The sequence below is a fragment of the Taeniopygia guttata genome, chromosome Z, assembly GCF_048771995.1.
Source record: "Taeniopygia guttata chromosome Z, bTaeGut7.mat, whole genome shotgun sequence".
NCBI lineage: Eukaryota > Metazoa > Chordata > Aves > Passeriformes > Estrildidae > Taeniopygia > Taeniopygia guttata.
This window is the reverse complement of record NC_133063.1, coordinates 40,352,942-40,379,958: the sequence shown is the minus strand read 5'-3', so window position 1 is coordinate 40,379,958 and position 27,017 is coordinate 40,352,942. Positions and strand designations below refer to the sequence as shown.

General features: G+C 50.3%; 1 protein-coding gene across 4 annotated transcripts in view; it reads left to right on the top strand.

Annotated features, from left to right (window-relative positions):
* Positions 1 to 2,675: 2,675 nt before the first annotated feature.
* ARK2C (arkadia (RNF111) C-terminal like ring finger ubiquitin ligase 2C) overlaps positions 2,676 to 27,017 on the top strand; it is a 64,397-nt gene continuing 40,055 nt past the window's right edge. For 2 of the 4 annotated variants that reach the window (XM_072922265.1, XM_072922264.1), the window contains exon 1: positions 2,676 to 2,861. In XM_072922265.1, the coding sequence (XP_072778366.1) occupies positions 2,801 to 2,861 (61 nt within the window). In that variant the 5' untranslated portion in view covers positions 2,676 to 2,800. The remainder of the gene's footprint in view (positions 2,862 to 27,017) is intronic. The other 2 variants (XM_072922266.1, XM_030257729.4) reach the window with 2 other exon arrangements.

Sequence of the window (27,017 nt, the reverse complement as noted above, 5' to 3'; positions counted from 1 at the left end):
TATAGTGCTGTTGGGACATCATGTGCTGCCTGCCAGGGCTGGCTGAGCCCTGGGGTGGGCAAGGCTCACAGCAGCACAGTGACGGGGGACAAAGTCCAGCCTTTCCGTGCCAAGAGCCCCCCACGAGCCAGTGCAGCCTCCTGAGGGCATTGAGGGGGTGAGACAGGAGGGGAAGTCCGAGCTGAGAAGCAATGGGACGGGCACCGGGAGGCAGTGTGCACCTGGAACTTGTCCTGCTCCCGTTTGAGCGGAGCTCAGAGAAGCAGCTGTGAGAACGTGCCCAGAAGGGCCCTCTGGGATGGAGGCTGGAGCTCTGGAGAAGGCTCGAGGGCGAGCTGGCAGCTCTCCTGCGGATCAAATTAATCCTTCCCAGGCATATGCCCTGGGGCTGTGCAACGGGCAGGGAAGGGGTTACACAGATTCAGGTTACCAAGCTCACGTTTTTATTCAGATCAGGAGGAAAAAAAACTACAAAAAAACCAACCCAACCCTTTCCTCCCCGCCCCCCCCATCCCCCCCCCCCCCCCAAACAACAAACTCACAAACTCAACCCAACGACAGAACCAATGCCATAATCCAGGCGGACAAATCCATCGCATATCCGCGTCCGGAGGCTGCCGGACGCTTAAACCTGCCAGATGCACGGGATGGATAAGGCTAAACGGGGATTAAGGGAGCTCCCCACGGCGGGACGGCGGCTGCAGTGGGCGGGGGGACGGGGGCGAAAGAAAAAAAAAAACAGCCTGGGCAGGGTGGGAAAAGTCGCTTTGCAGCGCGGTGAAATGATTCCCTGGCGCTTTGCCAGAAATCCCTCCTGCCCAACAGAGGACACACGACCCTCCCTCTTGCACAACGGGGGCTTCTGACTCCATTAAAACAGTTTTAAATCGAGATCAGCGTCTGTTTGGGGTTTTTTTGGGGGAGATGAATCGCCCTTACTTAGGCTGGGGGTGTCTGTGCACACCTGTGCTGCTGCAAGAGCCACAGGGATGCTGCCCTGCCTGTGTGTGCATTTCTGCACGTGTGTGCATGTCTGCATGTGTGTGCACGTGTGTGCGGCTGACAGAGGTGTGCTTCTGTGGGAGCATGGATGGATGGATGGATGGATAGATGGATGGATGAGGGATGGCTGGATGGACGGACAGACGAATGGATGGATGGACAGACGAATGGATGGATGGATGGATGGATGGATGGATGGATGGATGGATGGATGGATGGATGGATGGATGGATGGGAAGGATGGATGGAAGGATGGACGGACAGATGGAAGGACAGACAGACAGATGGATGGATGGGTGGATGGAAGGATGGATGGACAGATGGAAGGACAGACGGATGGATGGGTGGATGGATGGAAGAATGGATGGATGGAAGGATGGATGGATGGACTGATGGATGGACGGAAGGACAGACAGAGGAAGGACAGACAGACAGGCAGGTGGAAGGACAGCCGGACCGAAGGACAGACAGACACGCAGGTGGAAGGACAGACGGATGGCTGGACGGAAGGACAGAGAGACACACAGGTAGAAGGATGGATGGACAGACGGACGGAAGGACGGACAGACACACAGGTGGAAGGACGGACGGACGGATGGAAGGGCGGACAGACACACAGGTGGAAGGACGGACGGATGGACGGACGGACGGAAGGGCGGACAGACACACAGGTGGAAGGACGGACGGACGGATGGAAGGGCGGACAGACACACAGGTGGAAGGACGGACGGACGGACGGACGGAAGGGCGGACAGACACACAGGTGGAAGGACGGCTGGCCGGACGGAAGGACGGACAGACACACAGGTGGAAGGACGGACGGACCGACGGACGGAAGGACGGACAGACACACAGGTGGAAGGACGGACCGACGGACGGAAGGACGGAGAGACACACAGGTGGAAGGACGGACGGACCGACAGACGGAAGGACGGACAGACACACAGGTGGAAGGACGGACGGACCGACGGACGGAAGGACGGAGAGACACACAGGTGGAAGGACGGACGGACCGACGGACGGAAGGACGGACAGACACACAGGTGGAAGGACGGACGGACCGACGGACGGAAGGACGGACAGACACACAGGTGGAAGGACGGCTGGCCGGACGGAAGGACGGACAGACACACAGGTGGAAGGACGGACGGACCGACGGACGGAAGGGCGGACAGACACACAGGTGGAAGGACGGCTGGCCGGACGGAAGGACGGACAGACACACAGGTGGAAGGACGGACGGACCGACGGACGGAAGGACGGACAGACACACAGGTGGAAGGACGGCTGGCCGGACGGAAGGACGGACAGACACACAGGTGGAAGGACGGACGGACCGACGGACGGAAGGGCGGACAGACACACAGGTGGAAGGACGGCTGGCCGGACGGAAGGACGGACAGACACACAGGTGGAAGGACGGACGGACCGATGGACGGAAGGACGGACAGACACACAGGTGGAAGGACGGACCGACGGACGGAAGGACGGAGAGACACACAGGTGGAAGGACGGACGGACCGACGGACGGAAGGACGGACAGACACACAGGTGGAAGGACGGACGGACCGACGGACCAGCCGGCGGATGCGCGCGCACGCGACCCCGCCACCGCGCGCGTGCGCGCCTCCCTCGAGCGCGCGCCGCCCCGCTCTCGGCGCCCATTGGCCGACGGCGGGTGGGGGGCGTGTCCCGGCGGCGGCCCCCGCGCTGCCATTGGCCGCGCGCCCCTTTGTGTGCCGGCCGAGCGCGGCCGCCGCCAGTCGCCGGCGCGTCCGGGGGGCACAAAGGCCGCAGCATGGTCCTGGTGCACGTCGGATACCTGGTGCTGCCCGTCTTCGGCTCCGTGCGCAACAGAGGTACCGCTCCCAGAAACGTGGGTTCGCGTCCCGGGGCCGCTGGCGGCGGCGAGGGGGGGCGGCGCGTCCCGGGTCCCCGGCAGCAGGCGGGGGGGGGCTGCCCCTCAGCGTCCTCTCAGCCCACCTCACCCCGCCGGGCGGCATCCTCCTTCCTGGATGCCCGCCGCCCAACGCACACCGCGTTTTGGGAACCCCCCTCCCGCCCTCACCTCCCGTCTCCGCTGCGGTAGATCTGTTTCCCCTTCCCCCCACCACCACTCCCGTTCTTCTTTTACGGATTTAATTTTATTTTTTTATTTACCCTCTCCCCCACCCCACCCCTCACCGTAGCCACCAGGCCATCCCAGCGTAGCTGTAGCTGATAACAGCCATTTTTGTACCTCCATTCTGTGTAGTAGCTGAGTTACATTTGCACTGTAAATTCCTGTTAAGTGGATTCGTTTTGCTGTGGTCGTCGTCGCAGAGACTTTTTGGCGTGGGGTGGGGGCAAGCGCCCCCAAATTGCGGCCAAGCCCTCAATCACGGGGCGGCTGAGGCTGGAGGGGACCACGCTGGGGTCCCATCTCTCTGCTGAAAACCTTCCGAAAACCATTAAATCTGGGGAGGGGAAGCGCAGCGATTGGCCGCGGTTGCGAACATGGGATCGGGGAAGGGGATGTGCGTGGTCAGGCAGCGGCTGAGGTGCCGCTGGCGGGAGTGCAGCATCCCTGTCCCCGCGGTGACACCGCTGTCCCCGCGGGCATCGCCCCTAGCCCCATCCTCCCTGCAGCCACAAGTGTCTCGTCCCGCCGGCGCACCCCCAACCCGCCCAGCATCCCACCCCCACAAAAACAAACAAACAAACAAAAAACCAAAAAACCAACAAAAAAAACCCCAAACCCAAAAAAACGAAAAAAAAAAAAACCAAACCAGGGCTGCCAAAAGAGACGACTGGCAAAATGGTTTTCCATTAAACAGGGATAACATTTTTTTCTGCTGTGCTAAATTACTTCCTGTTCTTATTTTGTGGGTAATTTTTTCTGTACCGAATATCCTTTGGTTGTGTATCTCCACCTTTTTTCTTGTACTAAAACTAAAGCATGGTCTGTATTTTTTTACATTACCTAGTTTCTGATGTAAATCTCTCTGTAGAGACATACCCTGCTGAAATGTAATGTGCTGTAGCCTATACATCTGCTCAGTGTACGCTGCTTTTGTTCTGTTGCCCTTCCATAGCATGGTGGGCCTTGCCTTTTTGTATTGTGTGCATGATGGCATTGTTACACACGATTCCACTAATACTAATATACGATCTCTCAATAAAGAATCTAGTTTTCCTATATTAACCTAGTGTGCTTTTTCTATTGCTGTTTTCCCATTTATTGTCGTATCCTGCTGTTTAGATTTTTTCCTTGCTTTCCCCTCATCACGAAGTTTGAGTGAGTGGATTTTTTCTCCCTCGTAGAACAGATATGGGGGGCTTTTAAATACATTTCCCCCCCCCCACTTCCTATCCCATATCTACCCTCAGCATTAGTCTGTGTATACATACTTCCCAGTGCACAGTCCATATTGCTGTTGTGCCGATGCAGAATTCTGGTTTTACTGCAGAACAGCCAAAAAATAAAAAAGTGTATAAATCCAATCCCTCATGAATCAAAAAAACCCCAAAAAATCTGATGAAGGGTCTGCTGCTTATTCATTCTAGTTACAACATTACACGTTCCTTTACCAGACTGATCCCTCTCTATGGATTGGGGGGGGGGGAATTGTTTATTTTTCTAAACTCCTGTTTAACAAGAGGTAAACCAACTTGTATTCAAAAAAAAAAAAAAATCCCCCTCTACTCTTTAAGCTGTATATTTTAAACATATACATCTCTGCGAGTGCCCTGCCCACCATCTGCCAGGCGAGAAGTTGCCCTGCCTGTGTCCCGCGGCGACTGGCACGCTATAAATATCTCCACTAGACCCCTGCAAGGCAGGGCTCCTAAAAACATCCCAGCTGCTAATGTTGTAACTACATTTTTCCTGCTCAAAGCCTCCAGGCCCACCATCTTCTGAATAAAAACTCGATTTGGTCAAAAAAAAAAAAAAAAAAAAAAAAGGCAAACTCTATGGGGTTGGGAGAAGTCGTGGGGAGCCTGGAAGCATGGAGGAATGGATGACTTGTGGTCAGCAAGCAGTTTGCTGCGGCTGCAAAGCAATGACAATAGTAGTGGTCACCTCTCCTTGTGCCTGCAGCAGACCTCCTCTCCCAGATCTGCAAAATGGTCCTGTAAAACCTCCCCGTTTTGGCTTGGATGCCGCGAGGAACTGAGGGAAGTCAGGGCTCCCAAAGCCAGGAGATGGGGCTGGGAAGGGAGGCGGGGGGAGCATCTTGTCTTTAATTACATTTCCACAGGAGCGAGGGGGAGACTCAGGATTGGTCTTTAATGAGAGGAAGACAAATTCAGCAGGTCTTGGGTTCCCACCCGCTAAAATTTCACGAGGAGCCGCTGGCAAACAAAACAAAAGACAGTGGCTCCTGCAGCCCACCCTGCCTTTACCCCAGCATCCCTCCCAGAGACGCATCATTTCGCAAGGCTGTGCCTTTCCACCTCTCTCCTAGCTCTATCCTGAGTTTGGTTGGTTTTCTCTATAAACATTTATTTATGATTTCCTTCTCCATATTTCCTTTTCCGTGTACCTCGGTGACTGTTTGGCCATCCTGTCCCCCTCTGTATGAGCACCGGTGGGGTGCCCCTCTGCTCCCCCCTGGATGTAGTGTATGCCGTGGCCCTTTGTTCTCGCTCCATCCTTGCCCCGGGCCAGCGCTGAGCTCCTCCGTGCCTGACACGTCCCCATACACGTCCCGAGGAGGGAGGCTGTGCTTCTCGCTTGCATGAAGGGAGACATGCATGCCTGTTGGGGCTGATCATTTTCCAATGTGATTTTTTTTTTATTATTTTCTCCCTTCTCTCCCCCCCTCCACCCTCTCCCCCCCCGCCCCTTTTTTTTTTTTTTTTTTTTTTTTTTTTTTTGGTTTTGTTGTTTCCTTTTTCTTTTTAAATTCAACCCCTCTTCCCCCCACCAACTCCATGCCATGTGAGACAATGAGATTTGGGTTATGGTGCGGGGAGAAGAAAAAAAAATTCCCCCTCTCCTCTCCCCCCACCCCAACCCCAACACGGATAAACCCATCCCCTCCACGGACACCTGCCCGCAGCTGCCCCTTTGTTGGGAGTGGGGATTCACTGCAGTGAGCGTAATACCCCCCGCCAGGTCTCACTCTGCAAATTAGCCCTGCTACAGAGCAGGGCTGCGTGGTCAATCCACTCCCAGGATGCTTTGGTAATCCAATAATGCATAAAACTGCTGGGTTAATAGCAAGTTTTAAAGCAATTTATCATCCACATCATATTTTTGACCTGTCTTGTTAGAAACACATCCTTACAAGAGGAAGCATCCCCCCCTCCTCCACCTCCCAGCCTTATTAGTCAGTAACTACCAGGCTTTCATAACTGAAATCCATCAAACTCATCCACATTTTAATGACTTAATTCCTTTGACACTCTGGAAAAGCCATGCTTGAGTCCTGAAAAAACCACCTGGTACAAAGAAAATGATTTTTTGGGGTTTTTTTTTTGGGGGGTGGTTTGTTTTTTTTTTTTTTTTGTTGTTGTTTGTTTGTTTTTCTTTATGTTTTTTGTTTTAGCGTCATGGGCTGAGGAAACCCAGGGTGGGTCACATGGTGGTGGTGCTGCTGTGGGTGTGGAGGCACATGCAGTGATTTCTGTAAAGCCTAGACGTCTCTCCAGCACCAATTGGTATCCCTGGGCTCCCTTAAATAACTCCTTTCAGTAACAGGCAGAAGGATGATCCCAAACACGGACAAAACGGGCTCTGAGGTTCATTTATGTAAGGGCTGTGTAAAGGTCTCACACCCATCCGTGTGCGTTTAATGATGGCAAACGGGAGCTGGGCTGATGGGTCTCTCACATGGGGTTTGGCACAGCTTCCATCCTTTTTAAGAGAAGGAGAAACAAGTAGTGGTTACGTTTTGCTCATGCCGGGAATTATCAGCAAAGCCTAAAGAGAGCTGATCTGGATTTACCATGCTGAGTGTGGATCTGGCCCCGTGGAAGTGTGTTATTTAAGAACCGGTGAGTTGCTGCGTGAGGGAGGCAGCAGCAGAAGCTGTGAAGCTCGGGGGTGGTCGAGGGGGTGTGTCTGCCACAAAACCCCAGAGCTGCTCTGGTGGAGGGAGGGGCACAGAGTGTTGAGGACGCTGGGGACGCAGCCCCGCGTTGCTCAGGGTGCCCTGGGCAGAGTGTGGGTGTCCTCGCAGAGCTGCCCCGAGTCCTCCTCCGTGACCTTTCTGGAAGGGCTTTCCTAGAGTAAGTCTTGAGTTTCATTTTTGTTGTTCCTTCAAACCCTGAGCAGCTCCTTGTTAGCTGAAAGGGGAGGATGGAGCATGGCTGGAGCAGGCACTGCCCCAAAAGCTGTCGGAGAAACATCCCCCAGGTGCCTTAGGGAGCACATGGGACATCCAAGATTGGCTCATGCGTCTCCCCTGACCAGAGGGACCATGGTGGCAACCGCTGTGGGTGCAGAGGTGGAAGGACAGGGGAATACAGCTCTTTTGGGGGTAGCAAGGACATGGGCATCCCCTCCCACCTCTTTACATGCTGGTTTAACCCCAAACCATGCACTGGGGTACCTCATGTCTAAACTGGAAGATTCTTATCTCCATAGGTGTTCAGAAGGGGACAGGCATTCGAGCAGGTCAGCAGAGAAAAGCCTTTCCCACCCTTAACCTGGGAGTGCTTGTTTTGGGAGGCTTTAAAGTAATGACTGAGAAATCCAAGGAGATTTTCAAAAGGTCGTCTCCAGCATTTAAGTGTCTTCAATATTTGTAACCCCCAGGAAGAGAGTTGGTTTGGCAGTTGGAAGAGGTGTGATGGCATTGGCAAATGCTGTGACTCTCAGGCATCTCATGGAATTTGGGTGTTCCTGCATAACCCTGCAGCTCCTGGAGCTGGGTGATAGCATGAGCTATCTCTTAAGGGGTTTCACACAATGCAGAGCTTCAAGGTGCTGCTTATGGTAAACTTGGTCCTCAAAACTCACAAGTTGGCACTCAGCAGGTGTTTCAGCTGATGTGGGGGTTTGGGAAGAAAAAGGGGAAAGTGGGGCTGCAGTGGGGCCAGGGCAGGGACCTGCAGGGAGACAGTGAGAGGGTGGGACAACATCCAGTGGGGAAAATGATAATTTTTTCTCTTTTTTTTGGTTGATTTTGGGTAGATGGAGTGGGTGGTCTGCAGTTGGGTTTGGCAAAGTGGTTTCCCAAGCAACTCTGCACAGGACCCCATGGGATATCCACAAGTTAAATCCTTGTGGATTTGTGTGGTCTTGTCTTACTCCTAAACCTTCTTAGTGAGAAAACTGTCTCTTTGAGAAAGGTTAAATTCTCCCAAAAAAAAAAAAAACAAACAAAAAAAAAAAAAAGCAATTACTCCTTAGCCTCTTGCAACAGATCCTGGTGGTGGCAAGGACTGGGCTCCTGTACTGAAGAGCTCAGCAGCAGCCAGGATGGAGGGAAAGCAAACCCTACTCCATGCCTCCTCTCCACCTTTTCTTAACCCTTTCTGCTCCTCCTTCTGCTCAGTTTTGCAGTCTCCCAGGACCTTTTCTCACACATTTTCCTGCCTGATGGTCTTTGCATTTCCCAGCCCCAGCTGGATTGGGCTGGTTGGCCCATGCTGTCCTGGATCCCTCTTGGTAAGTGTCCTTAACCTCTGTTGTTTTCTCTCCCTCTCTTTAAAGGCTACAAAATGTGCCTGCAGGAAAGTTGTGTGTGTGTGGCTTGTGGCTCTTTAATGAACATAACCCCTTCATTGACTTGAGGGACTACACCCAGTGGGATCAGCAGCAAAGAAGTGCTGGAAGCAGCAAAGGTGCAGGTTGTGGGGAGAGAGTGAGGGGCAGCCCTGTGGGCTGGGAACCTGTGCAGTGGGGGCATACCTGTAGGGAAATGTTTAGGTGAGGATTTTGGTACTTGGGGGAAAAATCCAGGTGTCTATGTGTCTCTCACCACATCCCTGTGGTCCCAGCTGCTCCCAGCGGCTGCCCTGTGTGGAGGTGACACCCCAAGGTGCAGGTGACACCCCGAGGTGTGGGTGACCCTCAGCTCAGTCAGAGCCATTGGCTGGTGCTGGTTTTCCTCTTTTTTCCACCCTCTTGAAGGCTTGAGTGGTGCTGTGGAGCTGTTACCATGCGCCACCCCTCCATGTCCTTTTCCAAATGGTCCAAAGAGCAGGTGTGTCCCTAAACAAGAAGAGCACCAGGCATGGGCATCTTCTGGAACTTCTTTGAGCAGGACTGATGTAACTGGACAGCCTACTGAACTGTATGTCCAGCTCTGGAGATAAGAATGGCTGTGGAAACATTTTCTTGTCCTTTTTTCCAGACTGGAAGGGGTCTCTAAAAGGCATTCAGAAAAAACATCTCTGGGACATCTGTCTTGCTGCAGCTGCTCCCTGCCCTGGGTTCCTCCAGTGAAGGAATGGATTGGGAAACATCCCTGTAGCAAATGTGTCCTCCCCAGCTGTGCTTCCTGTGCGTCTCTGGGATTCCTCATGCTCCTGGTGGCATCTGACTCTTCTTTCAATCTCGCTGCTAGATGGAGGCACTGATACTTCCCACAGGATCTTGGGATTTTTGGAGGCTGTGGGTGCATGAGGAGTCACCACTCATGACCACTTGCCCAGCTAGCTAGCTGGTTTTGATGCTGTCTCTGCTGAAAACAGGGCATCTACAGACAAAAGCTTTATTCTCTCTTATTTTTTTTGTTTTGTTTTGGTTTATAATATCAGAGGAGATGCCTGTGTTTGCCTGTGTGCCGTGGGGCAATGCAGGACATTAGTCTGGTCAATTCAGGGCTGACCATCGCCAGCTGGTGGGAGCTGGTACTTAAGTAGTCTCTCCTGAGGGCCCCAAACCTCAGTGAGGAGCAGCTGGAGTCTGAAAGGAGCTGGGGGTTCAATGGTGAAGCTGTCTGGATGCGGGGTTTGATTCCCATCTGTCAAGGTCTGAATTTGTTTGTATGTGCATAACCCCTGCCCCGCCCCCCCCCAAAAAAAAAAAAAAAACCCAAAACAAGTCCTCAGCTTTTAAAGGAGTTGCTTGGCATTTATAGTGGGGTGAATAAGATGAGAATCTAGTCTGAGGTGTGGTTTTATCTTAGAAGAGAGGGAAAAAAAAATTTGTCTGCAAACTGGCCGCAGAGTAAAGGAATTTTGTTTACAAGAGAGTTTGGTGGTGCAGTTATCTTTGCAAAGACTATTGGGGTGGGCTAATCCCTGGTTTAGCATTTGCAGTTAAACTTGAGCAGGAGCTTTTTAAATCTCAGTCAATGTCTGAAGGTAATGGGGTGGTGATGCTTCGGGAGAAGTGTCCATCAAGTCTGGCAGCTTCCACAACCTCCAGGCAGAAAATACCACTCGTTTGCCTGTCAGGATAGGAGCTGTAAATCTCATGCAGATTATCACACTTCCTGTTGTGGTTTGCTAAATCCATAGGCTTGTAGCCTGGCCTTTAATATTAATATCTTTAATTTCATTTATAAATTCACTTATCAGCTTTCATTAGTCATCCTGTTAATGATCCCAGGCAATAAATTTGTCATTTGACGTCAGAAAGCAGATTAAGGGACTTCTAAAGCCTTGGGAAATGGCTTCATGCTGCACCAGAATTATAGCAGTTGGCATACGAGGCTAATACTAGGTGTAATTTGCATCTGCTGCTCAGGGGATGAGTGATTATTTTATATATTTAGCAGAAAACAAGAGAATTTCTTAACGATGAATGGTGCTACATTTCCTGCAAACTGCAGTATTATGAATCACTGGGCTATAAACATCTTGTTTGCTGGTTTTGTGTTAGCACGGGGGGGACCCTGACAGCTCTCCTCCTCCTTGGCAGGGTTTTCCTAATTGAAATTAAGAGATTCCCTTGCATGCTAGGAGTTGGAAGGGACAGGGAGTGGGTTAAGTTTTGCTTTGCCAAAACTGGGCGCCTTTGGTCACTGAGCTCCCCTGATGGTAGGTGAGGGTGTTTGGGAGGGTTTGGAGTTGGATGTCTAAGGCATGAAAGTGCAAGGAAGAGCCCTCACAATATTTGTCCAAAATGTCTAGAAAAGAGCAGGGTTGGACTGAAAACAGATGAGATGTAACAGCTCCAGGCACTGATCCATTCAGGTTATTTGTGATATCCCACAAATCTCCTGGGGCTGAGATAAGGAATGAGGAGGCTTCCTGCGCAGAGATAGTGTGACATTGGTGGCTTGGAGTTGTTACAAAGTTGTTTCTTTTTTTATGATGAATGCCTGGTTGCATGCAACCTTATAAAAAAGCCCTCTTCCCTGCTGGCCACCTGCAAAGGCCGTTGGCGGCCCCAAACTCTCTCCTGCTCCTCTGTGCAAGGCCTCCTTCGAGATCAAAAGGCTACAGGCAGATGTCCACGAGCCTGAATGGAGAAAATGTTATCCACTGTGCACCAAAAACACTTGTGGAACTGGTTTTGCTCAGCTCTCCTTGATCTGAGTGAGAAACTCCTGTGCAAACTGCAGTGGGATGACCCTACCTGGACAACAGCTGATCCATCACTCCCCTCCTCAGGAGGGCAGGGGGGGAGAAAATGAAGTGGAAAAGAAGTTGTTGACATAAAGTCAAGTAAAAGCAAAGGAACACAGAAGTGTTACACTCTATTTCCCATCACTAGGTTATGTCTGTCTACTTCCTGGGAAGTAGGGATTCAGTATTTGTAGCAGATGGTCTCTGGGAGCTAACCAGGGTGTGACACAGCCCAGGGCAGTGCCCGTCCCTGTGCTGGCACTGCTGGGGCACCTCCAGTGCTGGGGACAGCTCTGGGCCCTCAGGACAGGGGAGACACTGAGGGGCTGGAGCGTGTCCAGGGCAGGGAAGGGAGCTGGGGAAGGGGCTGGAGCCCCAGGAGGGGCTGAGGGAGCTGGAAAGGGGCTCAGACTGGAGAAAAGGAGGCTCAGGGGGACCTTGTGGCTCTGCACATCTCCCTGCCAGGAGGGGACAGCCGGGGGAGTCGGGCTCTGCTCCCAGGGAACAGGGACAGGAGGAATGGGAACGGCCTCCAGCTATGTCAGGGGAGGTTTAAATTGGATATTTGGGAATTTTCTTAATGGAAAGGGTCATTAAGTTTAGGAACAGGCTTAGGAACAGTGCTGAGTCTCCATCCTCAGAGGGTTTTAAAAGCCACGTGGATGTGGCAGCTGGAGTCACAGGACAGTAGTGGCCTGGGCAGTGCTGGGGAGTGTTTGGACATGATCTTAGAGGTCTTTTCAGTCTAAATGATTTGCTGATTCTGTACTCTTCCCAAGTTTACCAAAGCAGCAGCAAAACCCATCTCTATCCTTAATCTGCTGCTCAGCTCTGCCTGACTCCCTCCTGCAGTATATTGACCAGTGGTGGCCACACTCTTGCCTCCAAGGTTTTTCCTTCAAACTGTGAGCTGAAAATTAGAGTATGGCATGGATATTGGGCCCCAAGGCAAGGAATGTCCTGTACCCATAGCAGGGGAGTGCATGGGTGAGCAGTGGGTGGTGGGCCAGCATCTCAGCTGGTGGCAGTTCTATTGAACTGAGTTGCCAGGGACTAGAAAACAAGAATATCTGGTTTTGATGATACTTATTATTTTCCAGTTCACTGGCTGAAAATTTATTTTCCTGGGTTTATATTGTCCTTGAGTTTTTCAACAAAATGAGAGGGTGGGGAGAGGCTTTTAAATGGTTCATTTGAAGGGAGATGAAATAGGCCACAACCCCAGAAGTGAAATGCTATCTTATGACAAAAAATGAAACTGCATCAACTGGATGGAGGGAATATAACCAATTAATCATGATATTTAAGTTGGGTTTTTCATACACAAATGTTTGACTTTGACATAATTTTTAAAATATCTTAGAGGTGGGTTAGGTGTTTTGTGAAGCATGTAATGGTCAGGAATTGACTGCCTTTGTGGTCTTGTACTGTGAAACCATCAAATTTATTTAATCAACAGAAAATGCTTTAATAACACCTGAGATGAGTCTTGGAAAGGTGTGGGAGGTCACAAAATGACGAAGGTCATATCAGCCTCTGCCCTTCCCTCCTCTTCCTCACCTGCATTGGCATCAAGGATTTGTTTCCAGGCTCAGGAAGGGCCAGAGGTCATTTCTAAAATGACAGTGAGAGTGGAAATCCTGACCAGGGTGTGCCACCACTGCTCTGCTCCTCACTGGTCTCACCCAGCTCAGTCACTGCTGCTCTGCTCTGGGCTGGAGCAACCTCACTTTGAGTGCTGAGGGCACTTTTGGGTGCCACAGCATAAAAAAAGACATTAAACTATTAGGGAGCATCCAAAGAAAGCCACAAGGATGGTGATGGGCCTTGAGGTGAAGCTGTGTGAGGAGCAGCTGAGGGCACTTTGTCTGCTCAGCTGGAGAAGAGGAGACTGAGGGGAGACCTTATTGTGGTCTTCAACATCCTTGTGAGGTGAAGCAGAGGGGCAGGTACTGATATTTCTTTGGTGACAGTGACAGGACCCAGGGAATGGCTGGAGCTGTGTCAGGGGAGGTTTAGGCTGGATATCAGGGAAAGGTTCTTCCCCCAGAGGGTGCTGGACACTGCCCAGACTCCCCAGGAAATGGTCACAGCCCCGAGGCTGCCAGAACTCCAGGAACATTTGGACAGCATTGCCAGGGATGCCCAGGGTGGGATTGCTAGGGTGTCTGTGCAGGGGCATGGACACCATGATCCCTGTGAGTTCCCATCCCACTCAGGATATTCTGTGATTCTCCTCCAGCCTGCAGATGCAAAACAGCACTTTCTCCATAGCCTTGTTTGCTCTGGGCAGGAAAAACTGTCTGACACGTGTGATTACAAACTTGCCAGTGGAAATCCTGTGTGTTTTGCCACAGGAGACCACAGAGGTCTCCTGGCCTCCTTGGAGGTCAGGATGTGTCATCTTGCCCTGGGTCATCTGCAGGGGGAGTTTGCTAGGTCCAGATGGCTGTGGTGCTATCCAGGTGCTCCTTCTGGATGGTGCAGGGGTGCTTTGGGAAAGCAAAATATTGCCAGGAGGTAGTTACAGGATTAGAAAAATAGGATGTGTGTCAGGGGAAATGATGGCATGTTCCCTTGGATAGAAGGCAGTTTCTCCTGAGAGGGTTTGGGATGCTGTTAGGGAAGCCAGGTATGTTTGCTTGGTTTTCTCTCTGTTCTTCTTGCAACAAGTGATTTTTAGTCCATTTAGCAAAATCAAGGACCAAACCTCAATATCTGGGAAGCTCACAACAGTTTTTGGCATATGTTGCAGTGGTTCATTGTGGTTTAACCCCGTTCAGCTCCTTACAGCCCCTCACTCAGTCCCCCACCAGTGGGATCAGGGAGAGAATCAGAATGGTAGAAGTTGGAAAACTTTTGAGAGGATCAAGATAAAGGCAGTTTAATAGGCACAGCAAAAAATGTGCACATGAGGAAAGCAAAACTAAGGAATTAATTCAGTGCTTCCCGTGGTCAGGCAGGTGTTCAGCCATCTCCAGAGAGCAGGGCCTCCTCCCACGTAACAGTGGCTTGGGAATACAAACACCATCAGTCCAAACATGCCTTCCTTCCTTCTTCTTCCCCTCATTTTATATTATCTTTGCCACTGTGACCACACAAAAAGCAGCAAAGACCTTGGCTCTGTGCAAGCCCTGCTCAGCAATAACAAAAACATCTCTGTGATATCAACCCTGTGTTCAGCACAAACCCCAAACACAGCCCTGTACCAGCAACTGTGTAGGAAATCAACTCTACCCCAGCCCAAACAAGCACACTCAAGCATCATGCAGACCTTGTGGTACCCCTGTCCTTATCCTGGGATTCCTTGTCCACAGCCCAGCACCTGTCACTGGACCTTTTCCTATTAGAAACTGAGCCATGAGGGGGGGTCTTTTCCCTCTGGGCACTGTAAACCTCAGGCTCATCCTCTGTCTCTCTGAAGAGACTCAACTTCTGCTGCTCTTCAGCAAACGTCTTCTGAGCCTGGTTGCGTGATGGATGAATAGTCTGAACATCAAGGAATCATCTGAGCTGGAAGGGACCCATAAATCAAATGGGATCAATAAATCCACACCCTTGCTCTGCACAGACACCCCAGCAATCCCACCCTGGGCATCCCTGGCAGCGCGGTCCAAACGTTTCTGGAGCTCCAGCAGCCTCAGGGCCCTGCCAATTCCCTGGGGAGCCTGGGCAGTGCCCAGCACCCTCTGGGGGAAGAGCCTTTCTCTGATAACCAAACTAGCCCTCCTCCTAGCCAGCACCACTCTTGGTATTACCTTCACTAGAATCTCCACTTTTACCTATATCATTTCCCACCAAATCTTAGAATACTTGCTGTGCTTTCCCTTGTGGATGCAAGGGGTTTTTTTGAGCTGCTCCTTCCTCACATTCCTCCTCCAAGCACCAACATCTCCCTCGTGGCTGGTGCTGGCTCTGGGACCCAAACCTGCTGAAAACACTTGAGATGCTTTAGCACTGGCCTGGTGTGTTTTGGTGTAGGGGAGGGTAAGGTACTGCTCTCCGTGTGTCCAGAGCTCCCTGGGAGCTCCATGTGGGCTGAAGGGAGAAGGAGGCTGAAGAACAAGCCCTGTCCTCTGGCCACTGCCCTGGGGCATATCCATGATGGATGGTGTAATAAGTTGTGTTGGGAACACGGAGATGGGCAGATGTCTCTCATAAATAGCTTTAAAGAGCAGCCACGTTCATTATTTGGCCAGGAGAAAGGAACATCGTGGTGTGGTGCCAAGTGGGCTCTTGGTACACATCCCTCTTCCAGTTTCACTTCCAGAAAACACTGCTTTTGGTGGGGGTGGTGGTTTTGATGGATGCTCTGCAGAAAGTATCTCTGCTAAAGGGCTGCTGCTCTTTCACAGAACAGGGAACACTGGTGCCTCTCCTCTCCCCCACCTCCTCTTTTTGCTGCAATGGCACAACTGGTCACAGCTTTCTGGCCCCATGATGGGAGTGGGGCAGCAGCAAGGGCCCCTTTTCAATGCCCTGCAATTTAGATAGGAAACAGGGATGGACATGCTCTGCAGAAATCCGACTGGCTGGCCAGAATTCCCTGTGGGGGGAGGTGACATCCAGGCCAGCACAAGGGTCAAAGGTAATCAGAGGGGTGCCAGGGCCTGGCAGCAGGGTGGTGCAGGGCAGGATAGATGCACCAGGGCACCCAACAACAACCCCTGATTGGAGCTGCCACCACTGCAGAGGCCCTGGTGAGTCCTCTTTGAATGCAGCCTGTTGGAGGTAAGTTTAATGGAGCAGGTGGGTATGCAGAGTTGGCACCTGCCCCCTGAGCCAAAGTGCTCCTCTCCAGTCCATGAATAGTCCCAGATCCTGCTTGCTATTGGGGTTTTTCACCCCCAAAAGAGAACAAGCCCTTTTCTAGTGGTGCCATGATATGCACACTTTGCATCACACCAGGGAGCTGGAGCTTTGTGAAAGCCAACAAATGTAATGAGACTTCAAGATTGAAAGGAAAAGAAAGAAAGAAAAGAAAGAGAGATGAAAACCCAGAGCACAACAGCATTGTGGATTGTGTAGTCTTTGTCAAGGTTCAGGCACCAAAAAGCCAATGAAAAGTGATTTGTTGCTATCAACACCCATGGTGAGTGATCTGCTCCCCACATCTGAGTTTGGGGCTGGATGGGGTGCAGCCCATCAGCTGTAGGAGTTGCTTTTTCTGTCTGTTAGGGCACAGCACCTATCTGGGGGAGAAAGGTATCTCTCTGCAAAGAGCAGGGCTTAAAATTCCTGGGAAATTTTCATCTGTGGGAGAGATTTTAGCTGAGCTCTGTTGGGAATGCTGGGTGATAGGGTGAGAGGGAGGATAACAAACAGAGAGAGACTCAGAAAGTTCTTAGGGCAGCAGGTGATGGACCAGAAGGTCAAAGAAAAAACAGCAACAGAGAAAAATCCCACACTGGTCTGGACTGCTTGATGAGACAGCTTGGTGGTGGTCAGGAGAACTGTGGGTCTCCACCTCCAGGCTGGGGGTGGAGGAGGTTGTTGTCTGATTCCTCCAATATTGAGAGGAAAGGTCTTTGTCCAGCCTGCTGAGCTGCTCTGCAGGGTTGGGCACCTTTCTGAATGAGCCACCCCTTGTTTTTGAGAAAATGGGGCATGCAGGGGTCCCAGAGGAAGTTTGCCATCCAGACAGCTTTTGTTGTTGCTGTAGAAGGTAGGGGTGATCCCACAGCAAAATCATAGAATCGTAGAATCCTTAAAGTTGGGAAAAATCCTCCAGGATCAAGGAGTCCAACCATGCCCCCAGCACTGCTAAGGTCACCACTGACCCATGTCCCCAAGTGCCATACCCACATGGCTTTCAAACCCCTACAGGAGTGGGGACTCCATCACTGCCCTGGGTAGCCCATTCTAAAGTCTGACCTGAAAATTTCTTCTTTCAATGAAGAAATATTTTCTTAATATCCAATTTAAACCAATGCTGCCACAACCTGAGGCCGTTTGCTCCCATCCTGAATGTACAAAAATGTCAGAAACTAGGATTTTGCCCACCAGCTTCCTGCATGAGGGTATTCAGGGTCTGGGGACAGCCAGCAGACACCTCTTCAGGGTTTGATGTTTGCAGGCATGCCAAATGTTGGGCAGTTTCTGAACCAGACCAGACCTGCTACCTGGGGGCTCAGATTGATTTGCTTGGTCAAAATGCTTCTTCTGAATGAAGGAGAAGAGTTAGATGCTTTGTAGTCCATTGCTCTCAAAAGCACCAGAAAGATTTCAGAAATTCATTGTGTGGCTCATCTGAAGTTCTAGAGGCACCAGCCTTTAATTAACATCACTGAGAGGTTCAGATTTGAAATTTAATTCCTTTTTGTATATAACTGGGAGTTCTGAGGTGTCAATAGGTTTTGTGTCTTGAACAGATGTTACTTTTTTCCCCTCGGAGCTGGGTTTAGTCTGAAATACTGCTTTGTAATTTCTGCTTCTCTCTCCTTTACTTGATATCTGCCAGAACCCCCATCCAGTGGCTATTACATGGGTTAGTGTTATTTGTGCTCTATTATTTCCATCCAGGCATAAGTCTTCTCCTGGGTTCAGCAGTTAGCACTGGGAAAAAAAATTCCTTATAATCTTTTTCTGCTCTTTCTAAAGGTCCAGTTACATTGTGAACTGACAGTATAAGTGGAAAATCTAGGATTATTTTCATTATGGGTTTTGATCTCTCCCAGCTGTCCTATAAGGAGCTGTGTAGGAAGAATATTTTCAGGAAGAATTTTTTTTTATGCTGAGGCAGGAGGGGAGGTACTAGCACAGGCTTCCCAGAGGAGCTGTGGCTGGCTCTGGATCCCTGGAAGTGCCCAAGGCCAGGCTGGGCAGGGCTTGGAGCACCCTGGAATAGCGGAAGGTGTCCCTGCCCATGATGGAGCTGGATGAGCTTTAAATGTTCCTTCCAAACCAAACCTTTTTGGGATTCTATGACCCAAAGCACCATGGGTGTGGTCCAAGTCCAAATATCTGTGCCCAGCACCTGGAGCAGAACCCAGTTCTTCCCAAAGTGCTGGATGTGCTCCTGGTTACCCAAACATCCACATGTGAGTTCAGGTGGGTTTGTGCACAGCATGCTGACCCCCGGCTGTGCAGATCCCCATCAGAATCTCTGGTCTTTCCTAAGGCTGAGCAAGAGCTGTGAATCTCCCACCTTAATTTCTCCACCTGTACAATGCACCAGTGACTGTCTCGCAGGCCACCGGCTGTAAAATTCAGGGAACAGGAAAAATGCAAATGATTCTGCTCCTTTGCATGTAAAATTCATGGGTAAATGTAAATGTGGGTGAGAAAAGCAGATTTCTGTTTCATACCCTCATTTCTGTGGTCAGTCTTGAGGAAATGTGTTACAAGAGATGTCAGAAGGATTGTACTTAGCCGTAAAAACTTGATCAGATGTCTCTGCTTTCTTCAGGAAACAGATTTGGAAATGAAACCAAAAGCTGACAAAACTGAGACTTTTGAATGAAAAATGAAAACCTCAATTCTTTCTTAACGTCAAAGACACAACTAAATATTATTTTTTAAATAATAGCTTTAACATTATTTGGTAAAAATCCAAGGGGAGGCACTTTCCCAAGGTCACCCACTACAGCAGTGGGAAGAGAGACTCACACTCCTTCTCCTCTAATGAAATCTGCTTGAAAATACTGATCTGGGGGGAAACCCATCTGCTGGCACTCCCCGTACAACTTCCTTATCTGGCTGCTATGATCAATAGGTTTTCTTTCCCTGGCAGGCCTTGACAAAATTTTAGAGTCCAACAGCAACTCTTTTCCAATGCCACCTGATAACAGAGCTGTGGGGATTTGTCAAAGTGAATCAGATCTGGAGCCACTGGGAGGGAATTAATGTGAAATGCCTTGATGTTGGTTTAGCAGTCTCTTTAATAGGCATAACTGCGCTGTTAAACTGATCGGCCTCTGTTTAGCTGTTATTTGTATTTGAGTGCAATAAATGTTTTTCTTTAGGAAGGGTAAATTCTACAGAGTGTAAGAGCTATTACAAACCTCCCAAATGCCTCAGCAATAACAATGTGACAACTCACAGCCTGAAACCCAGACTCCTCGTGCTGTGGTAGTGCCTCAAAGCCCTGTTTTACCCTTTTCCTATGTCCTTTTCTTCACCCCTAGAGCATTTTCAAAGTATCTCTGAAACAATGGAGTTGCTCACACTCCTTCCACTCTCCCAGATTGCTCCAAGGCCCATCCAGCCTGGCCTTGGACATTTCCAGGGATGGGGCAGATACAGCTTGTGTGGGCACCCTGTGCCAGGGTCTCAGCACCCTCTAAGATGTGGATCTAGAGGAAGTTGCAGCCTGGACTACTCTGGTATAGACATGAGCTGGCTGCACCCTTGGGTTGGAGTTTGTTGTGCTAAAGGGTGTAGGAAAAAACATTTTCTGATAATTTTGTAGGTCTCCTTTGCCTGTACAAGCTGGAGCTGCACGTGTGTTTGGCCACAATGCCGTGCTGCAGTGGGTCAGGAAGGTGTCAGGATGGTGATTGGGCAGGACACCTCTGTTGCTCGTGACTCCTCCAGTGTCCGTGAGCCCAGCATCAGGGAGGCTCTTGTAGCATCCTTGGATCCTCTGAGTCCTCTTTATGGCACGCAGTGGCTTAAGCCTTTAACCTCGCTCACAGAGTGAGTGCAGAATACATACCTGGGGGAGAGGGCTCGAAGCTGAGGCAGAGCAACCCAGCTGAATATATTTCTTGCACTTGGGAATTTTTTTAGGGCTTTTTGTACAATTTTTTCTCCCTTTCCTCTTGGCTCTATCTTTCAAATTGCAGCTCATGAAGATTTGTCACAGGTCAGGAAGACTTAAGCCATGATTTGCAGAAGATGAATGGGATTTTAAAATCTATTTAGTGGTCCCCAGTGTCAGTGGGGTGCCAATCACCACAAGCTGGCACTGCCCAGTTCCTCTGCTGCTATCATTAGGAGGCAAGAGCAGCATTCATTACAGAGAGGCTGAGCCTGGCTGCCTGCTAATGGAATTGAGCTGCCTGACCTTAATGTGTGCCTGATATTTAATCTGAGATTTCTGCAGACACCAGCAGGCTGCAACAGAAACAATACAGGCCCAGCAATGCAAAGCCTTAGCACTGGGAAGACAGCAAAATAAATTAAATTTGGTAATTAATAAAAATCCTTGGGGCTTAGAGGTCACATGTGGAAGAGAAAAAAAGAGTGTACTTTTCTTTACACTTGGCAGCTGGACAGGTTCCAGGCAGGATCTTGTGTACTGCAGGGAGGAGTGTGGTGCAGTTCATTTGTCCTGCACTGGTGGGAAATTTTGGGATGCTCTTGGTCCCACTCAGTTGGGCCCCTCACAATGAGAAAGGGATTGAGGGGCTGGAGCGTGTCCAGGGCAGGGAAGGGAGCTGGGGAAGGGGCTGGAGCCCCAGGAGGGGCTGAGGGAGCTGGAAAGGGGCTCAGCCTGGAGAAAAGGAGGCTCAGGGGGGACCTTGTGGCTCTGCACATCTCCCTGCCAGGAGGGGACAGCCAGGAGGGTCGGGCTCTGCTCCCAGGGAACAGGGACAGGAGGAGAGGGAACAGCCTCAGGTTGGGCCAGGGGAGGCTCAGGTTAGACATCAGGGAAAATTTCTCTATGGAAAAGTTTGTCCAGCCCTGGCACAGCTGCCCAGGGCAATAGTGGAGTCCTGCTCCCTGGAGGGATTTAGAAGCCACGTGGCATCTGGGGACTTGGGACTGTGGTGGCCTTGGCAGTGCTGGGGAATGGTTGGACTCAATAACCTTAGAGGGCTTTTCCAACCTGAATGATTTGCTGTTTCCAGCCTCATAACCATCACCATCACCATCCCCATCCTGGTGTATCTGCTTCATTGAGATGCACAGGGTCTGTCACAATCCAAGGCCCTCTCCTGATGCATCCATCACCTCATGGCACCCTTCCTGGCAGCATTTTAGCTCCCTGTGGTCCCCATCTGGCCTCGGGGCTGTTGCCTGCTGAAAATCCATGGTTGCTCAGAGTGGATGTGGTCACCCCTCATCGTTGGTGACAGGTTGCAGGCATTGCTCCACAGGGCCTGCAGGCAGTGGGTACATTGGCTATGATGCACCAGGAACTGCTTTGAGATGCTTCCTTGGTGAGGTTGTCAACAGCTGGGAACATCTGTGCACTGGGTCACAAGCTAGGCTGGCTGGAGGATATTTTCTTCTCCTGTGGGATTTTCAAGACACACAAACCTCTCCCTTTGTCTCCGGGCTTTGGGCTTCACCTGGGACCTAGCAGTGACAAATGTCTGCCCTGCAAGTGCCAAAGACAACAGGTATGAGTAGATCTGCAGCGACCACAGCCAGGTTTGTTGTCTGTTCCCTTCTCCCCATGAGCCTCTCTTCCCTTGCTCTCTTGGAGCAGCAGGACAGGCAGGTTTCTCAGCATAAAGTCCTTGCCAGAACAAAATGAAGCTGGAGAATGAGCCATTCCAGCTGTTTGGCTCCTCAGTCTGGAGCAGATGAAGGTGTCTCCGTGGGGGAAGGAGGAAGGAAGCTCTGAGCCAGCACAGGGCCGGATAAAATATTCCTGGTATTCTATTTGGATGTTAGGGAGAAAATTCTTCTCTGATAGGGCTGCTCAGGGAAGAGGGGGAGTCACCATCTCTGAAATTGTCCAAAAAATGTGTGGCTGTGGCCTGGGGACATGGTTTAGTGGTGGGCTTGGCAGTGCTGGTTGGACTCGATGATCTTAGAGGTCTTTTCCTACCTAAGCAATTCCATGACTCTACAAAATGCCTCCAGAAATCTAGGGCCATGACACTGTAATAGGTCCTATTGGAAGGAAATGTCTCCATAAGAAGCAGGAGTGAGATACTTGGATAAAAGCTGAGCTATCTTATAGTCTGTAAATGTGCTGCCCACCTCCATGGGGCTGGCCCAGTGCCCTCTAGATGCGTCTTCCCACTCCTGGTAGTGTGTGTCCATGGTTTGCAGGGCAGAAAATTGTGTGCTGCTGGGAAAAAAGAGTGCATGTAAGGCAAAAATAGGGTATCTAGGCTGCTTCTGGTAGAAACGCAGCCCTGTTCATGTTTGGTTCACCTTACTAGCAGTGGTAACACATTTGGGAGCCCTCATGGGAGCCCTGGGAGGGTGATATCTGAAAATCGTGGAATCATAGAATGGTTTTGGAAAGGAACTTAAAGCTTATCTAGTTCCAGCTCGTGCCATGGGCAGGGACACCTTCCACCAAACCAGCTTACTCAAAACCTCATCCAACCTGGCCTTGGACATGAGGGGATGAACAGACAATGCTCTGCAAGCCTGTGGGAGGCCTTGGCTGGTCAAAGGAGGAGAAGTGGCTTTGATCCTCAAAGCATCAGCAAGAGGGAATGGGAAGGGAACAGCATGACAGCAGCCTGCCCTTGTACAGACATCATTCCATGGGACACATGCAGAGAGGGGAATCTGGCCCTGGATCCACTACCCACTGGTTCTGGTGGCCAGGGCAGCTCTGCCCTCTGCCCCATCCTCTCCTCTGTAAAACGGGGTGTAGTCACCAGCCTAGTTCTCACTGCTCTTTGCCACCCTCCCTCTGTGCCATTTAAGCAGAGAAACAGCTAATTTGTGTGTGCTGTGGTTTGCCATGGCACGAAAAGCCTGCTTGAAGGCCCTGCAGAGGAACCAAAATCAAACAAATTTCAGATGGTCTCGCAAATGAAGCTGAAAGGTCACGACAGTATCAAGCTGGAGGTTGTGTGTGGTGCTGCAAGCCTCTGCTAAATACCAGCCAAAGATTAGTCCATCCTCTCCAAAAGGCCAAGAGCTACACAGGCTCTGAGTTCCTCCTGCCGCACATCCAGCTCACAGCATCTAAAAATGGCACACACCCCTGTGAAAGAGAGACACAACTTCAGGCACAGAAAATTCAAGGGATAACATCAGGCTGCTGAGGTGTGTGAAACTGAATTTGGAAAATCCTTAGATTTCTTTTTTTTTATCCCTTCAAGCCAAAAGGGACTTGTAGATCATGTGGCTAGTGCTAATTAATCTGGCCTTGTGCCGAGCATTGTCATGGCAGTTTAATCAGCGGCTGTGAAACAGTGTTGTCCGTCTGCCAGCCTCCAGCCCCGGCTCCTGGGGACTGCAAGAGACATCTCTCTGCTAGGTACATCAGTGCATCCTGCATTTGTTTGAAAATCTTTTGAAGGTCTTTTAGAGGCTTCACCTGACATCAAAGTTGTCAGTATAGGAGCTGTGCAAGCCAGGAATTTCATCTGGGAAAAGCAGTGTCAAAGCATCAGTTTAACTGGGGGTCAGGCGCTCATGGAAAGAGCTTGACAGGGCTGTAGGCTTCTCCCCAAGGCCACCAACCTTCTCCAAATAGCATTGTAATAAACGTCTTTACAGCATTGTTCTAATTAAATGGCAAATCCCTTGGTTCTGTCATGGATGGATGGTCTCACTTCATTCATTCCCCCACCATGCAGTTTCTGGTGCCTTATACTTGTGGTCTCCCACAAAACTCCAGAGAGCCAGGACCAGGAGTTTGAGGAGCAGCTGAACCTCACACCTATTAAACCCACTAAAAGCCCATAGGAGAAACCCTGCTAAAATGAAATAACCCTCTGGTATGAGAGGAATATCCTCTGATATGTGGGAGGTAGTGATTAGTCCAGAAAACTTGTGGATGGATGCATCAGTTGAATCAAAAAGTGCCTGGTGCCCAGGGTGCAGAAATGCCACAGCATCCTGCCTTCCTCCCCACAGTGTGACAGCTCATGGGCTCCAGTCATTGCCACTCTTTGTATTTATGGGGGACTTAACCAGCCCCTTAAACAACAATTTGTAGGTTTTTCTTCACCCTTTAACAAAAAACTTATTTTCTTGTCTCTGTTAACAGCACTGCCTGCAGCCCTGAGAGTAAATCTTTCTAAATGTCAATTTCATTTCTCAACAGCAAGGCTGGCTTTGGAAAACAAGATAATGGTGGCAACCTGGTGCCGTTAATGAAGTATAGCAAGGGGGTTTGCTGGTCCAGCAGGGCAGAGGGCTGTGTAGCCCCCCTGTACATGCTGTGCTTTCTGGTTATGCTGAATGGCAGCATGTGGGTTTCCAAGGTAATAAAAACAATATCCATGTGAGAGAGGAAGAATGTTTCTGTCTGAGCACAATCAGCTAAACCTCTGTCAGGAATGCTAAAAATCATAGTGGGAGGTCAGCTCAGGTCCTGGAAGGCTGTGCAGTGGGAGGATGCAGTTCTTTGGAAGGAAATGGTAAAGGGAGATACACTCATCTGGCATTACATTTGCAACCCTGCCTCAAGGTGAGTTGAGATGACCTGGTTTGGCTTGTCTTCTGGTGAGAAGAATGTTTTTCTCCTACCAGCTTCCCCTGCTCCCCCGTGCTCCCCATCCCACGAGGTGCCCATCGTGTCCAGCTGTGGGGTTGGTGCAGTGTGAGGATGTTGGACCCAGACCAGTTTCCCACCCCTGTGATGCTCAGTTTAGCTCTGCCTGATCTGATTTTATGGATTTTATTACTGCTGGAAGGCATGTTTAGCTCAAAGGAGGGAGCAGACTTAGCTGACAGGGTCCCTTTCCTTCTCACCTGCTCATTCTTCATGAAACCAGGGGTTGCTGGTTTGTGTCTAGGTCTCCCTTGTCACCCAGCTTGGTTTATTATGGATTTGTTGGTAGTTCCTTTGTCTTTAATGTGGGTATGAGTAGGTCTTTTGGCTCTGCAACAGCTTTTCTGTTTGAGGTGGCTGGGTCTGCTTCCTCAGACTAGTCCAGTTACTCGATTGACTTTAATTTTAAGGTAAAAAATAAAAGGCATTCATTGATGGCAAGCACAGGGAGCACAGACCCACTGCAGTGTCTTTCCTGCAGAGAGACTGAAGCAGCTTGCATGGATTTGCAAAGACATTCCTGGCATGAGCCTGATGTTAAGCAAATGCTTCCCAACCATTGAGCATGCCTGGTGTTTCCTCCAAAGACCCAGCTGCAGGATCTCAGTTATGTCTCATGTGAATGAAGGGTGGGGAGGCTGTGCTGTGGCTGGAGATAGCTTTGGATCATGGAATCACAGAATGGTTTGGGTTGGAAGGGAACTTAAAGCTCAGCCAGTTCCAACCCCCAGCCCTGGGCAGGGACACCTTCCACTATCCCAGGGTACTCCAAGCCCTGTCCAGCCTGGCCTTGGACACTGCCAGGGATCCAGGGACAGCCACAGCTTCTCTGGGCAGCCTGTGCCAGGGCCTGCCCACCCTCACCAGGAATCACCTCAGCCAGTAATTCCTTCCTAATATCTACCCTACATCTACCTTCTTTCAGCTTAATCCATTCCCCTGTGTCCTGTCCCTCCATCCCTTTTCCAAAGTCCCTCTCCAGCACTCCTGGAGTCCCTTTAGGCTCTGGAAAAAAAGCACTCTAAGGTTTCTAGTCTGCTGTAAGGATGCAGGGCTGCATTTTGTCTACCAAAAACTTTCCCCAAAAAATGCAGCAGGTCGATGCTTCTTCCTTGGGTCTGATTGCTGTGTCCTGTCAGAGTTATTTCACATGAGTGACCTCTTCTCCTATGTGCTTTGTAATGTGGCTTACGGCTGGTATTCCTGAGGACAGGTGGCCCAAAACATACCTGTGCATTTGGGGGTTTTTCTTTTGACCCACCATCCACTGAATCAGCTTGATCCTCTGTGAATTCGTACCATTTGTGAGCCATCCTGCTCCTCCTGGAGACCACGTGTACACAGGGCCGACAGCAGACTGGTCCTGCTGGGACAAGGGGTGAGCTCTGCAGCACGAGCTGTCTGCCTTGCTTCCAGTCACAAAATTCCCCGTGCCTCTCTTGGAGGCAAGACTTCACTGGATCTGCTGGGATCTGGGGTGGCTGAGCCACAGGATCAGTGCATGGGGATGCTCTGTCCATGCTGTTGGGTTGCAAGCTGGGCATTGAGATGGACAATTTGGTCGGAAGCTGTTTGGGGGGAATCTTTCCAATTGTGCAATGTTGCCTTCAGCCCTCTGTTATTGGTAAAAATTGATCCAGCCAAACTAAAAGTAAAAATAACAATTTTATTAAAGCAATCAAATTCTATCTGAGCCAGCCACAAGAAAAAGGACAGTGCCAAGCCTGGGATCAGCGCTGGGTGGGTCACAGGTTTGACTGCTCCAGCAGAGGGTCCCCTATGCCACACACCACCCTCCCCGTACAAGCGGTTCTTATAGGGAATGTTTTGCTCAAGGCTGGGATTTCAGTGATCAGCCTTTTCTTTCCATTCAAAGTCACACATATTCATAAAGTCTCTTTTTCTGCGCTGAGCTGAACAATCTGGTGTCCGGGAAGTGATGAATAGCCCTGCATTCAGATGTATTACCCTGGAGGAATCCAGTGATTCCAGTCTTGGGTTGTTGCTGGGATGATCATTGGAGAGCTCCTGGATCACCTTGAGAAATGACCCATCTCTGGACAGGCTACATGTGTTAACTTGTAAATGAGGTTTTATGGGGACCCGTTTCCAGTGAAACAACTCCCAGTGCCGACTTGTGCATTTTCTTAATAATATCAAATATAACATACATTACTCTCTATTGGCGTGAATTATCTTT